Genomic DNA, 18,858 nt, shown 5'->3' on the forward strand with positions numbered 1-18,858 from the left:
ACACAGCAAAACAAATATGCTGCTGTGACTGACTTTTTTGGTGTTTGTGTCTGTGCAGGAGCTGAAATGGAGCATCTTCTGGTCTTTCGCAGATGCAACTCACCAACACATCTCTGGCAGAGCTTGCATTCACATTTTATTACATGACTGGTAAGTATTTTGGTTCTCACAATGGTTGTTAAAGAGCAGAAATGATTTACTATTATTTTTCGTCTTATGTGCCTGAAAGTTTCACAAAATTTGGTAAGTTACATTTAATTTGATGGCTGAAGTTACTGTTGTATATAGTAACTTGGCTTCTTGATTATTCATTCAATGATGAAATATGGAAACTGCAACTATTCTTACAAGAATAATTCCATGTTGTGTGTGTTGCTTCTAGCAGTCCTCCAGTAATTCCTAGGATTCATGTGTAACTTAATTCAGATTTCACCACCACTCCTCCTAAATCTCAGGATAAAAAGAAAAACCATCTGAAATTTTTAAATGAGTTGCCTGTTGCTTCCGGCTCTTAAGGCTTCACTCTGAGACACGTATTGAAGTGATAGTAAGATCTCGGCACAACACACTGAAATTGTTAAAAACATTTTATTTTTTCTGCATACCAGGGTTTTAAGTTAGAGATAATCTGATATACAGTTTTTAAAATGAAGCATCAATTTACAGAAGATAATCAAAATGTTTCCAGTGACATTGTTCATAATTCAAATCACCCACACTTCTGAAAGCTTAATTTTGTTCCTCATAAATGCTATTTAACTCATAAAATTTTAAGTTACTGATGTGGGAACCTCTGTCTACTAGAGCATGACTATCATCGATCCAGTTCATGCTGAATACATTGTTGGTTTCCATACAAATCGATTCACTGTTTGCCCTTTTTGGGCTGTTTTACTGCTCTTTAGGATATTAAGGAGCTTACAGTGTGCCATTTAGCTTAGTTGCAGTATTAATATCAACAGAGCTGAAAGGAATGTGTCTGAAGCATTGAATATTCTTATAGATTGCCTTTGGTTGGTACATAGGTTCCTAGATTTCAGTAGTTACTGAGGTAATTTGCTTGAATTATAGGAGTGAACAAAATACAAAAACCTACCCCCCCCCCCCTCTCTCTCTCTCTCTCTCTCTCTCTCTCTCTCTCTCTCTCTCTCTCTACTTGGCTTTGAGAATAGCAGCAGTTCTTCATGAAATACTTTAGTTCTGAACAGTTTACAATAGAATGGTCACCCATTCTTGTTCCAAAACATTACCCAATTGCTTCAGTGATGTGGGAACTGGAAACCTGCTCATAACTCTATGCTCTAAAGCTCCCCACAACAGTTCTATGATGTCCAGGTCTGGCGACTGTGCTGGCAACAAAAGATGTTTGATGTTCTGATGCTCCACAAACCATGCCTTAACCTTTTTGGCTGTTATTATGGCACATTACCATCATGGAATATGAAAGTGGTTGGCAGAAATACGCTAGTCACAGTGAGCACTTAATTGTCGAGGATGTAGGGATACTCATTCATGGGGGTAACGATAGGACCAGCTGAATACTAAGATACAGCTGCCCAAATCATAACAGAACCTCCCCCGTGCGTGACTATAGGAAGCAGGCAGGCTGGACTATAGGCTTCATTTGGGGTTCTCAATATATATAAATTGGACTGTTCGTAGGAAACAAACTAAGATTCATTGAACCATCCAGTCATAAAGTATCCAGCTTTTGTGGTCATGGCATTGCTTTTGTAGCCTTACGTTGACTTACTTTACTAAGGGGTTCACAGTTGCAGCTCTTGATGAATGTTAGCTGTCTGTAGCTCCTGCCATACTGGTTTTGGTTCGTTGATTTGGGATTTGTGTGAAGGGACCAAGCAGCGAGGTCATCTGTCGCGTTGGATTGGGGAAGGAAGACAGCCATGCCGTTTCAAAGGAACCATCCATACATTCGCCTAAAATGATTTCTCTAAATCACGGAGAAAAGCAAATCAGGATGGCTGGACATGGGTTTGAACCACTACTTTCCTGATTGTAAGTCCATTGTCCTAAACACTGCACCACCTCGCTTTGTCATATTGCTTTTGTTGACACAGTATTACTGCAGGGTGTGTCGAGTTCTGCAGTCACTTTTAATGTGGTAGTTTTTTTGTATGGCCACAGTTATTTTAAATGCTGGATGGTCTGCTTTTGTCCACTCTTCTTCTTTCTTGTTGACATTTTACCATTTTTCTTGTTTGTTGTCATTACCATGGGCAATGTCATTTGTGGAACGTTACGCAGTTCAGCTGTTTTCACTGCAGATACTTCTGTTAACCACGCATAATGCTGTTTTTGAAGCCTCAGTGATCACAATTTCACCGATAACTTGTGTTAACTGTTGCAGAACAAAGCATATTGCACACTAAAAGATAACCTCAGACTTGGAACATCAGCTGTGCACTGTAGCCACATAGTAGTATTTACATCTACACAGGGGTGCCAACTTGCATAAAGATGTACTATATTGCATGGTGTTAATGTTATTGTGCATCTCCTGTATATCACTTCTGGCTTGGTGTTGGTTGTAACCCTGTTTGTTGTGATGGTTGGATTTTTGTATTTGTGAGATTGGTCTTTTCTGTAGTTCACTGACCTATTAAAACATAAGTGTGAAACACATTTAATATGATTCCCAAGGCAGTGCTCATTATATCTTCAGTTTTTTAAACGTTTGAGGCTGTCAGTTACATGATTTGTTCCTCAGTTGCCCAAAACATGTCGTATAAATGCATTACGGAATGTTTTTGGAAATTCATGATTATTTTGCACATCATTTTAATGACAGTAAAGTTTTTATTGTATTATTAAAAGTACAATAGCAAACTTAGTTGTGTCCTAACAATAAAGTAAATGCAAGCCATCATCACTTCCTGAACGAACTCAGAGTTAAAACTTCTGATACCCACCAGTTTTGCACTTGCCTCAGTAAAATTTTAGCTAATGCAGAGATACTACATTAGAGACTTCTAAATGTGGTCCCATTAGTTCGAGTCAGTGTAAGTTGTCACTGCATCCCATACTGGTTGCTAATTCTTGGGTTCCATAATGCACAGTAGGCCTGGCTAAAAGTAAGTAACATATCAAATCTAATTACTAAAGAGAAAAAAGGAAACCAACAATAGTTAAATATCTGAAAGTATTACTGAGTGAGTGCTCAGTATTGTACTTCAGCTATTTGCATTTATTAGTGTTTGGAACCTTTGCATTTCCCTGTGGAAAATTTCGTTGGCAATGTTGTCTGTAATTTCCCATGAGCAGTGTTTCATAATGCATAGCAAAGATCCACATGTATAGTGTTATTGCACCTGATACCTCCATTTTGATTAGTTGTTCCCAACCTGATTATCATCAGTGGGGTGGGGGAGGGGATACATGTTTTGAGGAGATATAAAACAAATGACTGCCACATGGAAGGGAGAAGCAGAATGAATTTAATTCCAAGAATATTGGCCACCTAATGTGACATCTGAATTCAATATCATGGATGAAAATATTTAATTATCAGTTTCTTTAAAAATGAGACCAGAACAACTTAAGACGTACATATGGAGGTGGAACCAAATGTGCACTGCCCAGACTGGAGGAGCCACAAGTGACTGTTGGATATTTATTGTAACAAATAGTATCACTATTACATTTTAAAAATTGTGTGCCTTTTTTTCACTCTCATCATATGGTAAAAGAAAAATCAGACAATGGAAACTCCAGGTAGGAATATCAACAATCTATGAAATGATAGGATAGTTACCTACTGTAAAGAAAACATGTTAAGTTGCAGACAGACTCAGTTAAGACACTTACATGTAGCTTTCAGCCATAGCCTTCATCAGTAAAAGGGAAACACACACACACACACACACACACACACACACACACACACACACACAAATGGCCGAACTCCAGCATCTTGGGCCAGAATGCAACTGTCGTGGGATTCAATCAGCAATGTGGAGGGGATAGGGAAGGGGAGAAAAGAATGCAGTCTGATGGAGTGTGCAGGGACTAGAATGTGAACAGGTGCAGCGTCTGGAAGTTGGACAGGAAGGTGGGGAAGAATGGAAATAAGTTAGGAAAGATATGCAGGTGTGTTGGTAGGTGGCAAATAAACTGCGTGGGAGGCAAGAATGGGATGAGATTGTAGGAAAGAATAGGTTGGAAAATGTTGGGTGGGGACAGTATTATGGTACTGTAGGTTGAGGCCAGGATAATTACAGCAGTGGATAATGTTTTGTAAGAAACAGTGAATCATCATCATTAGTGAAGTTAGTGATAAAGGGGAGGATCCAGATGGCTCAGATGCTGAAGCAGCCATTGAAATAAAGTGTCATGTTTAGCTGCATGTTGCGCCACGGGCTAGTCCTACGTTGCTCTTGGCCGCAGTTTTGCAGTGGACATTCATCCTGTGGACAGTTGGTCAGTAGATAACATTATAAAAAGCTATGCAAAGATTGCAGCAGAGCTGGTATATGACATTGCTGCTTTAACAGGTGGCCAACTTGTGACAGGACTGGAATAGGAAGTGCTGGTTGGATGGATTGATTAGGTAGTCTTGCACCTGCATCTGTCCTAGGGATATGATCCTTGTGGCAAGGGGGTTGGGATTGGGAGTGTCATAGGGATGGACTATGATGTTTTGGAGGTCGGGTGGGCAATGGAACACCATATGAAGAGCAGTGGGAAGTATCTCGGGTATGAAGTCCCTTAATTCAGGGCACAATGATAGGTAATCAAAGCCCTGGTGAAGGATGTGATTCATTTGTTCCCGTCTGAGTTAGTGCTGGGTGATGGAGCACACTTCTGTGTCCTTTCCTTAGAGGTGGTGGGAGGATTGGCTGTGTGAGGGGAATTGGCATGGGAGATATGTTTGGGGGCTAGGTCTGGGGTACAGTACCTGTCTCAAGGCCTCGGTGAGAGCCTCAGTATACTGAGTAAGAGAGTTCTTGTCACTGCAGATATTCCATCCCTAGGTGGCCAGACTGCATGAGAGGGATTTCTTGGAGTGAAAAATGCCTCCCATACAGCTTGGCCACCTGGGGATGGCTTATCTGCAGTGCAAGAACTCCCTTGCACAGTATGCTGAGGGTCTCATCAAGGCCTTTAGAGAGGCACTGTCTTTCTCACCTAGTCCACAAATAGATCTCCCGTGCCAAATCCCCTCACACGTCCTATCCTCCCGCCTCCCCAAAGAACTGGCCACAGCGGAATGTCCCCTTCGTCACCCAGTACCACTGTGGACTGGAACAACTGAAACGCATCTTTCACCAGGGCCTTAATTACCTATCATCTTGCATTCTAGTCCTTGTGCGCACTGAGCCAGACAGCGTTCGTCAGTTACAGCAGGAAAGAATTACAGTTAATTGAAACTTTTTTTTTTTTTCTTTGTGGGTGGGGGATGTGCATTGACACTGTTACAGAACTAAGTGTTCCTAGTGCAGCTTCATTCTTTCCTGAATGTCTTGTCAGTATTCTCCAGAACATTCATTGAATTTTGTTCATGATCTAGCTCACCTTCGGGATCTTCTTTCACTGCAATAGGTAGCACACAGTACTCACTAAACCTGCAGAGTTTTCGTTGGATGCATTCCCAGAATGACAACAGTACTTACAATGGTAGTGTCCCAAATGGTCGTGTTATACAATGAGCACATTTCACTGCATGTGCCATAGGTGTACTTTAGCAGCTGACCCCAGAGGGTTGTGTAGCCTGCAATGGCAGTAAATATTACAAAAATATAAACTACACGAGAGCTCACTAACTCCACACAGCCTAAACTACGGCCAAGAAGATTGATCTGTGAAAGTAGTTGCAACAGCCACTTTTTAGATTGAGATAAGAAAACCACAAGTGTCCAGTAATAAACTGGTCAATCAAATTTCACTAGTTTTGAGCTTATAGATTTAATTTCAGTAGTATCTAGAAGCTGGAAATACTAGTAACGGACTTACTGGTGCTGGTGAGCTCTTGTCTCATTTTTCCTTTTATTTGTACTGATGTTCCAGGCCTCACCTTTTGGTGGGTTGAACACGACTATGCCTTACTTCAAATTACTAGACTACTGGAAGCTCCTACCACATCTGCAAAGCACACTCTACACCGTGGAGTAAAATATACATACAAATTACACAAGATTTCCTCTTGCCTCGTTATAAAATTAATGTAAGATTACATAGCCTACATTTGTATTCTACTTGCATGCTGGTAGTTGAATTTTTGTATTTCTGGGATATTTTTATTTACTATAGCTTATAAATTTAGTTTCTGATGCACAATGAAATTTTAGGTCAAAGTGTTGGTCAAGTTCAGACAAAGATGAACCATCCTGGCTATTTGTGACTTAGGCCTTCTGCCATGAAGTGGAACAATCTACAATTGGCAGTGTAAGATAATGCGTAAATACATTCCTTGCGAGTTTGAATATAACAGTCAAGCACCTGTGAACTCCAGAAGCCTTCGATAATGGTGTGGGGAGGTGTGTGCAGAATTTGATGATTATGGAACATATGGTTTGTCACTCAGTTCTAGTGAACATGTTCTTAAGTGTGTAACAAGTAATAGAAAAGAAGCAGAAGTCTGTGAACAGTATAATTAGAAATTGAACAAATGGCTGTTGTGTAGACCTCATTTTTTAAAATGAGGTTGTCAAACAACTGCCACTTCATCTCCTCCTTCCCAGAAGTGTGCCTACTAGGTGACAGTACTTCCGCTGTAGAATGGGACCCAGTCTGTTGTCTTTTCTTGCAATGTATGTAAGACACCACTGCTTTGGCAGTGGATAGAAAAAATATGCAGCAAACAGTACAGATGTTTTGTGAAATTGTCAACAAAATCTTTAGATTTGACTGAATCACATCTTTTCCATGGGACCATATGATAAATGACATAGCTTGTGAAATACTTGGTACCACTATTTTCCAAGTAAAGTACTTGGGATGGCAGTCAGCCATATATGAAGCTGTGCTTTAAAAAATTAGAAAAGAATGGTATTATCATGTTTTTATTGACAGTGTCACACAAATATAAGTGAAGCACTGTGTTGTCTGTAATTCTACAGAGCACTAATTGAAAGTGGTGACAGTTTCTGTACACATTGTAGTCAACAAGCCTAGAAACACAGCTGCAAGTAAATCTATGCCCCCCCCCCCCCCCCCCCCCCCCCGCCCACCCCAACACACACACACACACACACACACACACACACACACACACACACACACACGGGTTCAATCACAAGGTACCTCATAAGATTTCATCTATTGACATATTAACAGAATAATTGCAATATGTAGTTGCCAAGAAGTGTTACCCTATTTTTATTTGCAGGGATCAAACAAGAGCTTCCTGTTGCTGGTCGCCCAGCACCACTTCTACAAGAGCCGCGGTTTGGCGCTGGCCCTCAGCCTTATCGTAAGTAGGCAGTAGCCTTCTTACAAAGTATCAAATTGGCTTCAATACCACAGCTTTGTTTCAAGCACCAGTTCAAAAATACTCCTGAATACATGTCTGTTAGTTTGTATTACAGTGTCATTTAGGACACACACACACACACACACACACACACACACACACACACACACACACACTCTTTCCCACCGAATCTGTACAAAGTCTGTAACGGGCAATATTTTGTGCTGTACCAAGATGTCTTGGAATGGAAAACAAACAAACCAGACACTTTTAGAGAAGGAAATATGGAGTTCACAGATGTGCGGGGAATATTAGTTTCTTTCTTCCTTGCTCATTAGGATTTTCAGGCTGAACTTTGTACTTATTGTCACTTAAGTTACCAAAATCCCCCGATTGTTTTGCTTGGTCTACCTAAATATTTTAGCTTTGGACATCTGTGGCATTTGAGAGGTACTAAATGGCCAGGTGATTTTTAGGATTTGGTGCGTTGATGTGAGGCTGCTGTAATGGAAAGGTTCTTCTCATTTTTAAATTTCTTTGTGGTCAGTGTGTGTCTCCAGGTATATTAGATCCCCCACTATTCTTGAGGCCAACTCTTCAATGGTATGTGTCAGGAAATGTTACTGTCTGTGAATGTAAAGCATCTGCTGCAGCCTATGAATGTCATGCTTAGACGGCTAACTTGAAAAATTATCGTGCCGGCCATTGCACCAGTTGTACTTATTTTACCATGGAGATTTGAATTATTTATTTTATTGTGTACTAAAATACAAAATGTGAACGCATATGGGGTAGGACAACACATCATTCCTTACTTCTAAGTGAATAACTACCAAAATCCAAATTTGTGTGGAGGGTTCTCTCTCTCTCTCTCTCTCTCTCTCTCTCTCTCTCTCTCTCTCTCTCTCTCTCTCTCTCTCCCCCCCCCCCTCTCTCTCCCCCTCTCCCTCTCCCCCCCCCCCCCCTTCGTCACCCTCCATCCCCCCATCTTTGTCCTTACTTTCTGCTGCTGAACAGACACACAACCATGGTACACAATTACATGGAGTCTATATAACAGTTGTTCCTCAGTCCAGTTCGTTAATCTTTAAATAACCATCCTTACTATTTTAAAATTCGTTAAAGAACGTAAGATCAGGTTGCACCACCTTCACAGGAGGAGGAGATTGAAAACATATTCACACAATGGAGAATGTTAAAACAAAACCGATGGTACATATTCGTTATTAACGGAAGAGAAATTTAAAACAGTTCCCAAGTTTAGTGCGGGTTTCATAAAAACAATACATTGTTGGTCAGGAAACAGTACTAACCTGCTACAGTGCATTAACACTTCAATGAGCTGCACTAAGCTAGAAAAACACCATGGATGTTGAATGGCCAGTTTTCTGTCTAATTCAAACTTCTGCTGGTGAGATACAAATCTTTGATGCTCTTGCAGGGTGTATACGCCCCGGGAAATCTGGGAAAAACCCAGGAATTTTTTCATCTGGGAGAAAATCCAGAAAGTATTCAGAATTCTGGGAATTTATCATGGCTTTAATTTTGACTGGTAAGAACTAACACACTAACAAAGAATGTCACTGTATCCCGCTACTGCAGAATACTGCAGCAATAAAACATATACAAGAAAAATACCAAAATTAAACTTTATTTGCAAAGGAAATGTGCCATTTACACCACCAACATTTGCACACAAGTGTCTGCCAACAACAGAATGTGTCGAAGACTGCCTTGTGCAGTGCTTGATGACAACAAACTGCTTCCGATGAGCTTGACATCACAACTATTTGTACCAGGTTTGTTTGAGCGGTTGCCAGTGGGCTTGCTTGTATGTGCAGTTCAGTCGCATATGAACAATACCTTCTCCCGCTTCTCTGGCTACTTGAAGCCACATGCTAACCAGAAAAATTTCTTATGGCGCGCTCAATCTGCCGCATTCACGAATGCACAGAGCAATCTGAGTTGTACTGGGAAGGGGGGTAGACTCCACATGACCCATGTTTACTTTTAGTGATTTTGCTGTTACCTCTTTGTGTATAGCTTCCAGCTCAAATGAAAACAAAAAGGAGTTGTGACCAGGAGCTATCAAGTGAATTGAAATATATTCACATAATTATGGAAGATTGAAATATATTATTAGTTTGTTTTATTTCATTTCCACATTTTTGGCAGTCAAGTAGAAATTGCCTGGCAGCACAATAGTTAGTTTTGTCTGTTTGCTAAAGAAATTTGACTTTTATTAATCTTTTCAGCTGAGGCAGTCAATTCATTTGAAACGAAGAATTTCATTCCACAGTATAGGCTAATTCCTCCTGTTCACTGAATTTCAAGTGCACGTTTTCATCTTCTGGCATGTATGGCATTTCACCATAATACAAAACCAAGCATGGGATAGAACGGTGCTGGTATTCCAAGACATTTACATCCCTAACACTGCATGAAAAGCTTAATATCAGGCTGGGGCCTATGTCATTGTGAATTTGGACATCCGAATGTGCACTTCAAGCAGACTTATACAATTTAATATGGTTTATGAACTTTGGATGCTCTTGGAGTATCCTCTGATGTCCTGTTTGATTAATGCAAGATACCTTAATGCTTTATACTTGCGAACATTTGGGCTTTCTGCACTATCGTAGCTGCACAAGCACGGTAACACCTGTTTCCTGGCACTCTATGATGACTGCTGAAACGAACCTATTTCTACAAGGTCTCAGGACAATATTGCAAATGATGAAAAGCGTTACTTTCAAAGCAAATTTCCTTTTAAGTTACATACGAGAATGTGTGATGAATTTCTTAAATAGCAGAGAATTTGACTCTCATTTACAACTTAACATTTTGAGGATCGGCCACTTCGACTAATTTTGAGGCCAGAAGACCAGACATTTGTCATTATTTTAAATTTTGCTGGCACATTTGTATGATATATCTTCCCAGTGTTGTATAAAATGTTAACCATCCAAAGGGCTGATAAGTTTTACAGCTCAGTGGGAAAGTATACTGTCACTTAACATGGGAAATGTTTTTGCAGCCGAGACTGTAATACATTTTTAAAATACTTTTAGCCAGACTGTTGTTTCTACACAAGAAATGTTTTCAAAACTTAAAGATAATTAATTTTTTATCCTATGTATTCAACTCAGACCTCAATTCCTAATCAGTATTAACAAGAAACAAATTATTCGGTGTCTCATATCAGATTTGAAACTCCCTTGGTTGTCCCTGGATGACTGTATTGCTTTCACAATGATTGGTTAATCCAAAAATTTATAGTCTCTTGCTGGTTAAGGGCAGTATGGAAAGTTTTTAATTCTGAAAGTTGTAGAGTGTTAATGTTGTAGTGAATTTATTAAAGGTGCTGTGCTGTGCTTACATTTTTATCCAGAATTATTTTCATTATATGGTCCCTTTCATGTCTCGTGTGAAGGTGAGTTGCATAAGAAATGTGGTAAGCCATCTACAGATATTTTGTTTTATCAGATCATAAAATGTTTGTTATTAATGTCTTTCCTTGTTAACTTCTGTTGGGTATTTTCTCATCAGTCGTTGTACGTTTGCTTTGCTAGTGGTGGTGACCAGCAAGACATCGTGGTAATTTGGAACATCTTGGGAAGAGAAGAGAGGGAGATCCTGTCAGATCAAAGTGTGAAAGGGGGTAATTTGTGGGTGGTCTAGAAAGAGCCAGAATGGATTTAAAGTAACTAAACATTTTGGGTGGGGGAGGGGGGTGGTGGCTGTGCGCTTCCTTTAAACTAAGTCACTCCGGAATCTTCACATATTCGTAATTTGAGATGGTTAAGTTTTTAAGCTTTGAATCTTAGCTTGGCTCCATTTTGTCTCTAAATTTGCAGATATTTGTATCTGAATGCTATAATCTGACTATGTACAATGTGGATTTATTCTTCTAGGAGAAGAAATTTCATGTAAATGTAGGACCTTTCAAAATATCTTACAGGTTTAGGCCTTAAATGTATTTGAGCAGTAAAATTTAATCATAATTTGACATAACTCAGTTCGCAGACAATCCAGAGATTTTCTGTCTCTGTGTGTGTGTGTGTGTGTGTGTGTGTGTGTGTGTGTGTGTGTGTGTGTGTGTGTGTGTGTGTGTGTGTTTGTGTGTGTTTTTAAGTTGTTGACTTCAGAGTAAGTTAATTAAGGAAATAGAATCAAAGCCTGAGAATTTAAGAGGGAGCTTTAGGCAACATTTGTCTGTACCAAGGGAAGGGAATACAGATGTGTGGGTGGCTTTGAAAGGTCCAGTAGTGAAGGCAGCAAATAATCAAATGGTAAAAAGGTAAGGCCTAATCTAAGTCCTTGAGTATCACTGGAAATTTCTGATTTAATTGGTGAAATGAGAAAATATAAAATGAAGCAGGCAGAAGGGAATAGACTTTTAAGAAATGAAAATATCAGTAAGTGCAAAACGGCTAAGCAAGAGTGGTTGGAAGGCAAATGAAAGGCTTTAGAAACACCTATAGAGGTGGATACCACCTATAGAAAAATCAAGGGCTCTTTTTCAGAAAAGAACAGAAACTGTATAAATATAAAGACGTTGGGTGGCAAGCCAGTTCTAAGCAAAGAAGGGAAGGGTAGAAGGAATATGTAAAAGGGCTCTGTAAGAGAGAAATCAACTTTGAATCAGTGTGCAGGAAGTGAAGTAGTACGTGAAGATGAAGTGGGAGATGCGATACTGTGAGAACAATTTGCCAAAGCACTGAAAAACCTGAACAAAGCCCGTGGAGCAGATACCATTTCCTCTGAATTATTGAGATCCATGGGAGGCACTCATGGAAAAAAAAATCCATATGATGTTGGCAAATACATGCAAACTTCAGGAACAATAACAGTTCCTGTTCCCAAGAAAGCAGGTGCTGACAGGTGTGAATATTACCAAACTGTCAGTTTAATGTGTCATGGTTGCCAAATTCTAACACAAATTATTTTAGGAGAATGAAAAAAAGCTGCAGAAAGCAAACTTCCGGAAAATCAGTTTGAGATCAGATTAAGGTAGGAACATCTAGGATATACTGGCCCTATGAATTAGTCTAGAAGGTAGTTTTGCTTCTCTGCAACCTATGTTTATAACATTTGTAGATTTAGAGAAAGCTGTTGACAATGGTGACTGGATTACTCTCTTTGATATTCTGTTTGTAGCTGTGACGAACACAGGGGAGCAAAAGGCTATATACACCTTCTAGAGAGACCACTGTAGTTAAGTCAAAGGGTGTGAAAGAGAAGCATTGGTTGACATGAGACAAGGTCGTAACTTATCCCTGATGTTATTAAAGATGTATGTCGAGCAGGCACTGAAGGAAACAAAAGAAAAATTTGGAGAAGGGAGAAGAAATAAAAAGTGAGAGGTTTGCAGACAACATTGTAATTTATCAGAGACAGCAAAAGACTTGGCAGAGCAGCTGAATGGAATAGATAGTGTTTTGAAGAGATATTTTAAGATCAACCTTTAAAAAATTGAAACAAGGGTAATGCAGTGTAGCCGAATTAAATTGAACACTGCTGAGAGAACTAGATTAGGAAATGACACTGAAAATAGTGGAAGAGTTTTGCTGGTGATGACCGAAGTAAAGAAATACAGATTGGCTGTAGCAAGGAAACCTTTCCTGGAAAGGAGGAATTAGTTTACCTAAAATAAACTTAGGTGAGAGAAGTCTTTTTTGAAGGTATGTCTGAGTGTAGCCTTGTATGGAGATGAAACTTATGTAATAAGCAGTTGAGATATGAAGAGGGCAGAAACTTCTAAAGTGTAATGTTACAGAAGAATGCTGAAGATAACTGAGTGAATTGTATATATCAGATCAGGGTGTACTGAATTGAAAAGGGGGTGGGGGTGAGTTTATGGCACAATTTGGCTAAAAGAATGTATGTTATGTGATAGGACACTCAGAGGCATCAAGGAATTGTCAACTTGGTATAGGAGAGAAATGGAGGTAAAGGAGGATAATGGTGGTAGAGGGGAAGCCAAGGAATGACTATTGTAAGCAGGTTCAAATGTATGTTATGGAGATAGAGGCTTGCACAGGATAGCTTAGCATGTAGAAGATAAGTTTTTGGACTTAACGGTGATGACAGTCTTTAATCAATGTGTCATAGGTGCCGCAGTCTGCATCTTTCATGTTCCCACAAGCTGAATAATGCCATTACAGCATTAATGGCTGTGAGAAGTAGATTACAAAAATAAAAAAAATGCTTTTTCTTTTTTTTTTTAAATCGCACTATTACAACTTAATCTCGTGTTTATTTTTTATGGAGTGTTTCTCAGAAAGCTTGTCTTTGTCTGCCATTGACAACTACTTTGAGACTTGCTTGCCAAATGGAAAGCTGTAGTGTGTTTAGATAGACATTTCTGTGGTTTTAGGCAGAAAACTTCCCTTTTTCTTCCTTTCGCAGTTATCTAACAATTAATGTCAAAGAATTTTTGCTGGTAATGCTGTTGGAATCACAGCACCACCTCTTCATGTAACAAACCTGAAAGACAGTTTGAGAACATAGGTACAAAATTAATGTGCATCAATTTTTAATTTAAAGTATTAGTGATATTAAGATGGTACCTTTCTGAATTTTGCATATACTATTATGGCAAGGTTGTTGAGTCTCACAGTGGATGGTTGATGACAGAGTAGTATCATTGAATGGTTTGTTGTTGTTGTTGTTGTTGTTGTTGTTGTTGTTAGAATGCATTTACCTATGATAAGACTTCATAAAAAAACATTGTGGTTGTCTTAAAGACAAAATATATGCTCATTTAATATCAGAATAAGTATGCAGTGGTCAAACACTGGAATATCCAGGATGGAATGTAACAGTGTTATGAGAAGGAAAGTTGCTACTCACAAGGTGACAAGAGACACACAGGAAAAAAGAGAAAGAGCATGAACATTAAGAATAGTGATGCAAAAGAAATTAGTAACAAAGGTGACGAGAAACAACTTCCCTTCTCATAATATTGTAAGTATGCAGTTGGATTGATTTTCTACCTAACACAATTCAGTAAATTGGTATTAATAGAGACCTCATAAAAAAAGTGTGGTGTACCTCAAGAAAATGCAGATACATAGCTGCTAAGTCATATATGTATAAATGCTTAGGTGTACAGTGTTTTTGCTCTTGGAGTTAGTCAGCAAAGTAAGGAAACTTAAAACAGTGAAAAGGTGAACAGAGAACTCTAAACATAAATGAAGATGTGATATGATTAATGTAAAATAACGAAAATAACTGTCACCTATTTGAGTGCAGCAATTCAGCCAAACTTGTCTATTACCTACAAGAATGCTTGAAAATAATAAGCTGATACAAATTTTAATGTCTAGGTGGAGTCTAAAGATAGTCACATTCTGTTCTGCATGTACTGTTCTATACAGCCATATTTTTCATGCACATTACCAGTGTTGGTGGAAGTACTGCAAGAAAATATTCCCTATAACTCATACATTACTGTCTTGTTAATATTCTGATTGTCAAGTTTTTAGTTGGTCTTTATTGAAGCTAACCAGACCAAACAAGAGTGTTTGTTCGGCCTTCATTGATGGATTCATATATGTGTAGGTGGGGATGGAATGCGAGGTGGTGGCGGTGGTGGTGGAGGTGGTGGTATCCCACCATATGCGCCTGTTCCTCCTGATCGCTACGATGATGGTTATCAGAATGGACCTGGTTCTGGTCCATATCCTGACCATTATCCAGAGCGCTACCAGCCTGTTGACAGGTAATAATAATTATATAATTCCAGATTATGTTTATAACTTTTTAGTACTGTACATTACTCTTACGTAACTGTTTTGGTAGAAAAAATAGATCCTGAAATAACTTAAGTGAATTGTAAAAAAATTGTTAACATGAAATCTGTTAGCGTCTAATAGAGTAATTTTCTTTATACGTGTAACAATTACAGATATGCTCTGAAACCCGATTATGGAAGAGAGCCAATTCATCCAGCTCCTCCAAGACCAGGATTTGGGCCACCAGCATTGGCACAGACACCAGGTGGACCTGCTCCTGCGGTGCCACAGCAAGGCTCTGTGATGATGGTTTATGGGTTGAATCTTGAAAAAGTCAATGCAGAAAAGCTCTTCAATTTGTTTTGCCTTTATGGCAATGTTTTGAGGGTATGCACACATTTTTTTTGTCGTAAATAAAAGTGTAAACTGGTATGGTAGTACGTTTCTAGGTGTTACATAGGGTCTGTTCAAATCTACAGGCAGTCAAAGCCTTGAACATCATTGTAATTTAGGTAAAGATTCCTGATCAGCATGTGACTGATACCATTCAGTATTTGCTTAAGCCCACATTTCCTCAGCCTTGAATGCTGTCTGATGGTGATCTGCTGTCTGAAAATGCTAACATAAGCATGATTTTTCTGTTGGGTGTGGTGTTGTGGGAAGGGGGTTTGTGTATGTAACCAAGCCAGGTAAACCAGTAGTTCATATGCTATGCATGAAGTGAAAGCAAGTGGCTAACTTCTCATATTAATAAGAATGTGTGTTTGATAATATTTAGTTGTGTAACAGCTGTGTTCCATAACACACTAAAAGTTGTAGATATGTGCGTATTGGCTTCTGTACTCTTTAATAGGGCAAAGCGATGTTCTCTGCAATTCTGAGGTCTTCCGTGAACACGTAGCTTGACACTACTGAGAAGCCACATTAAAAATTATCACCTCGTGCTAAATTTGCGTTTTAATTTGAATGGGTTTGTTGAATATAATTGGACAATGTTGGCTAATAGAATACAGCTATTACAATTTTTCAAATTGTATGTGACCTTTTTTGATGTCTCTTCTGGATATATTTACAGATCAAATTCTTGAAAACAAAAGAGGGATGTGCAATGATCCAAATGGGTGATGGTTTGGCAGTAGAACGATGCATTCACAATTTGAACAATGTTCCTCTTCTGGGCTCCAGACTGCAGTTAGGGTAAGAGATAGTGTGAAGTTTATTTCATATCTGTTTTTTGTATGTTTCTCAAATTACTCAATGTGTTAACTACTGTTAGGTTCTCCAAGCAAGCATTTTTGAGTGATGTGCAAAACCCTCATCCACTACCAGACAAGACCCCTTCTTTCAAAGATTTTATGGGGAACAAAAACAACAGGTTCATTAATCCAGCCATGGCCAGTAAGAACAGGATACAACCACCCTCAAAGGTAAAGGCATTCGTTACGAAATATTATTAGACAAATCTTGATTGAAAATTACTTGGGCTCTAAGTTCTTGAAAAACAAACTTTTTAATTTTAGTTAATCTCTTTCAGATATTGCATTTCTTCAATACACCTCCAAATTTGTCTGAAGATACACTGAACAAAGTATTTGAGGAAAATGGTGTTCCACCACCTAAGACAGTTAAACTTTTTCCTCTTAAAAGTAAGTACTATTTCTAAACACAATTTTTGTAAGAGTATAATAATGCAATCAGGCCTAGAAGTCGGATGATGACTGATAGTCATCATACCAAAAAAGTGATCTGTAGATGCCTATTGACCCAACTTCAGCGGAACCTAAATGTGTGCAATACTTTGTGAGAACATCTCTGGCTTCCATCTGCTTCTCAGTCTTTCCAAAGAACCGTGAAGACAATGATGGTGAATGTATCTTATACGTATATTCGGTGACAGCAGAACACACACAAAACTGTTGTGATTGGCAAGCTTTCGGAGCCAGTGGCTGCTCCTCCAGGCAGAACGGTTGAATGGAAAGGAAGAAGGGTGAAGGAAAAGGACTGGAGAGGTCTAGGAAAAGGGGTAGATTTTGGGAAAGTCATCCAGAACTGCACATCAGGGGAGACTTACCATACGGGATGAGAAGGAAAGATTGACTGTTGGAGACTGCATCGGCCTCACTATTGAATGATTTTGTTGTTCGTATATATTTACAGTGTCATCTTGCTTCTATGTTCCTGGAATTAATGTTTTCTCACCATTTACGACATTTTTTTATTGCTCCCATCAGATTTACTGTGTTAACAATGTTAATTTGCTCCTGATTTTGTGGTAATATATTCATAATTTTCTTAACATATGTGGTTTTTGAAAAAATGTTTGTGGAGGAAAAGAAAGGGGGCGTAATTGATGTATACCAATGCTGATGTTGGGTTGACTGTCTAGTAGTGTTTACAAATGTTACATGGTCAGGTTTCTTGACACCAGGGCACTTTGCTCAGCACATCTTCTCAGTGTGGTGGCAGGTGTGAGTGTTTAGTTTTCTTTGAATAAAAGTATTATGACAGATTGCAACCATTTTCACAATGTCCACTTTAGCACTAGTTGACGCATTTGCTCACTCTGTTTTGCTCAAATGTTTTCTACTTCAAACACAGCACCAGTTACGTAGATTCTCATGCTTGGCAAGATGTGTTTTGAGAATTTATTCCTGTCGAGTGCAAATATTTACGTAACTATTTTCTGTCATGTTTCACAAATAAACAATAAAAGTGTTGTTTTGTGGGTGTGGTGCGCATGTGACAGGAGGCAATGTACCTTATAACCTCAAGAAGACTATTACAATGAGACGCGGAAAACCACACAATTTACTTACGTAAATGTTTTCATTTCAGGTCCAGAATAAGCCCTTGAAACACATCATACTAAGCATGAAAAAATATATATGTAGCTGGTGCAATATTCCATTATTTAAATAATGGACAGTTGTGGCCTTCCCAAAAAGTTTGATTATGATGTATCAAATTAATTCTAATGCTTCTAGTTCCCAGACAGTTATCAGTTCCTGTTAAATAAGCAACTTCTGTAAGGTAGTAAAAAAAGTCCCTGATGAGGATGTTTATACCTATTATGTACTTATACATACAGTACAAAAATGGGAATGGAATCCTATGCGTAATTTTTACCGGTGAAAAAGTTGTTTCTCCACATTTTACACAATTTTTTAAGTCCTTTGAAAAGTGTAGGTATTTTTAAAGGGAATTTTAGGATCAGAAAACTTCTACATTTGGTTAAGTGCATACATTATACAGGTTAATGCTCGTGAATTTAATAGAAAACATTTAATTCCTAGGCGCAAAATTGTCAACCTACAAAGAATATCATTACAATTATCGATGACCTAGTTAATACGATAGCTGTGAAAAATATAGGAAATATGGTTTACTTCTTTGTAAGTGCCTAATGAATATCATAGCCCTGGAAATTTACAGCAAATTTTAAAACTCTCCCATTTCTCCACAGAAACAGGATCACCTAGTTTTTCTATTTGGTGACGGTTAGTAAGACTCGTCCTCTGTCCTGGGATATTGCAACTGGAATCTGGTGAAAATTTCTAATGAAATGAACTTAAAACCATACTCCGGGAGCCAGTTCCTCAGTGCAACCAAACATATTATTATTATTTGGTTGGAAATTCACTAGAAGCCACTCCCCTGGTTTAAGATCATTGAAACTACCACCATGGTTTT

At 38.7% G+C, this 18,858-nt stretch overlaps 1 protein-coding gene across 3 annotated transcripts in view; it reads left to right on the forward strand.

Moving 5' to 3' along the window:
• Positions 1 to 18,858, forward strand: part of LOC126484636 (heterogeneous nuclear ribonucleoprotein L) — a 192,177-nt gene that overhangs the window by 138,724 nt on the left and 34,595 nt on the right. For 2 of the 3 annotated variants that reach the window (XM_050108227.1, XM_050108226.1), the window contains exons 7-12: positions 7,346 to 7,429; positions 14,996 to 15,155; positions 15,342 to 15,555; positions 16,244 to 16,365; positions 16,445 to 16,595; positions 16,703 to 16,814. In XM_050108227.1, coding sequence (XP_049964184.1) covers positions 7,346 to 7,429; positions 14,996 to 15,155; positions 15,342 to 15,555; positions 16,244 to 16,365; positions 16,445 to 16,595; positions 16,703 to 16,814 — 843 coding nt within the window. The remainder of the gene's footprint in view (positions 1 to 7,345; positions 7,430 to 14,995; positions 15,156 to 15,341; positions 15,556 to 16,243; positions 16,366 to 16,444; positions 16,596 to 16,702; positions 16,815 to 18,858) is intronic. The other variant, XM_050108228.1, reaches the window with a different exon arrangement.

Source organism: Schistocerca serialis, chromosome 6 (genome assembly GCF_023864345.2).
Source record: "Schistocerca serialis cubense isolate TAMUIC-IGC-003099 chromosome 6, iqSchSeri2.2, whole genome shotgun sequence".
NCBI lineage: Eukaryota > Metazoa > Arthropoda > Insecta > Orthoptera > Acrididae > Schistocerca > Schistocerca serialis.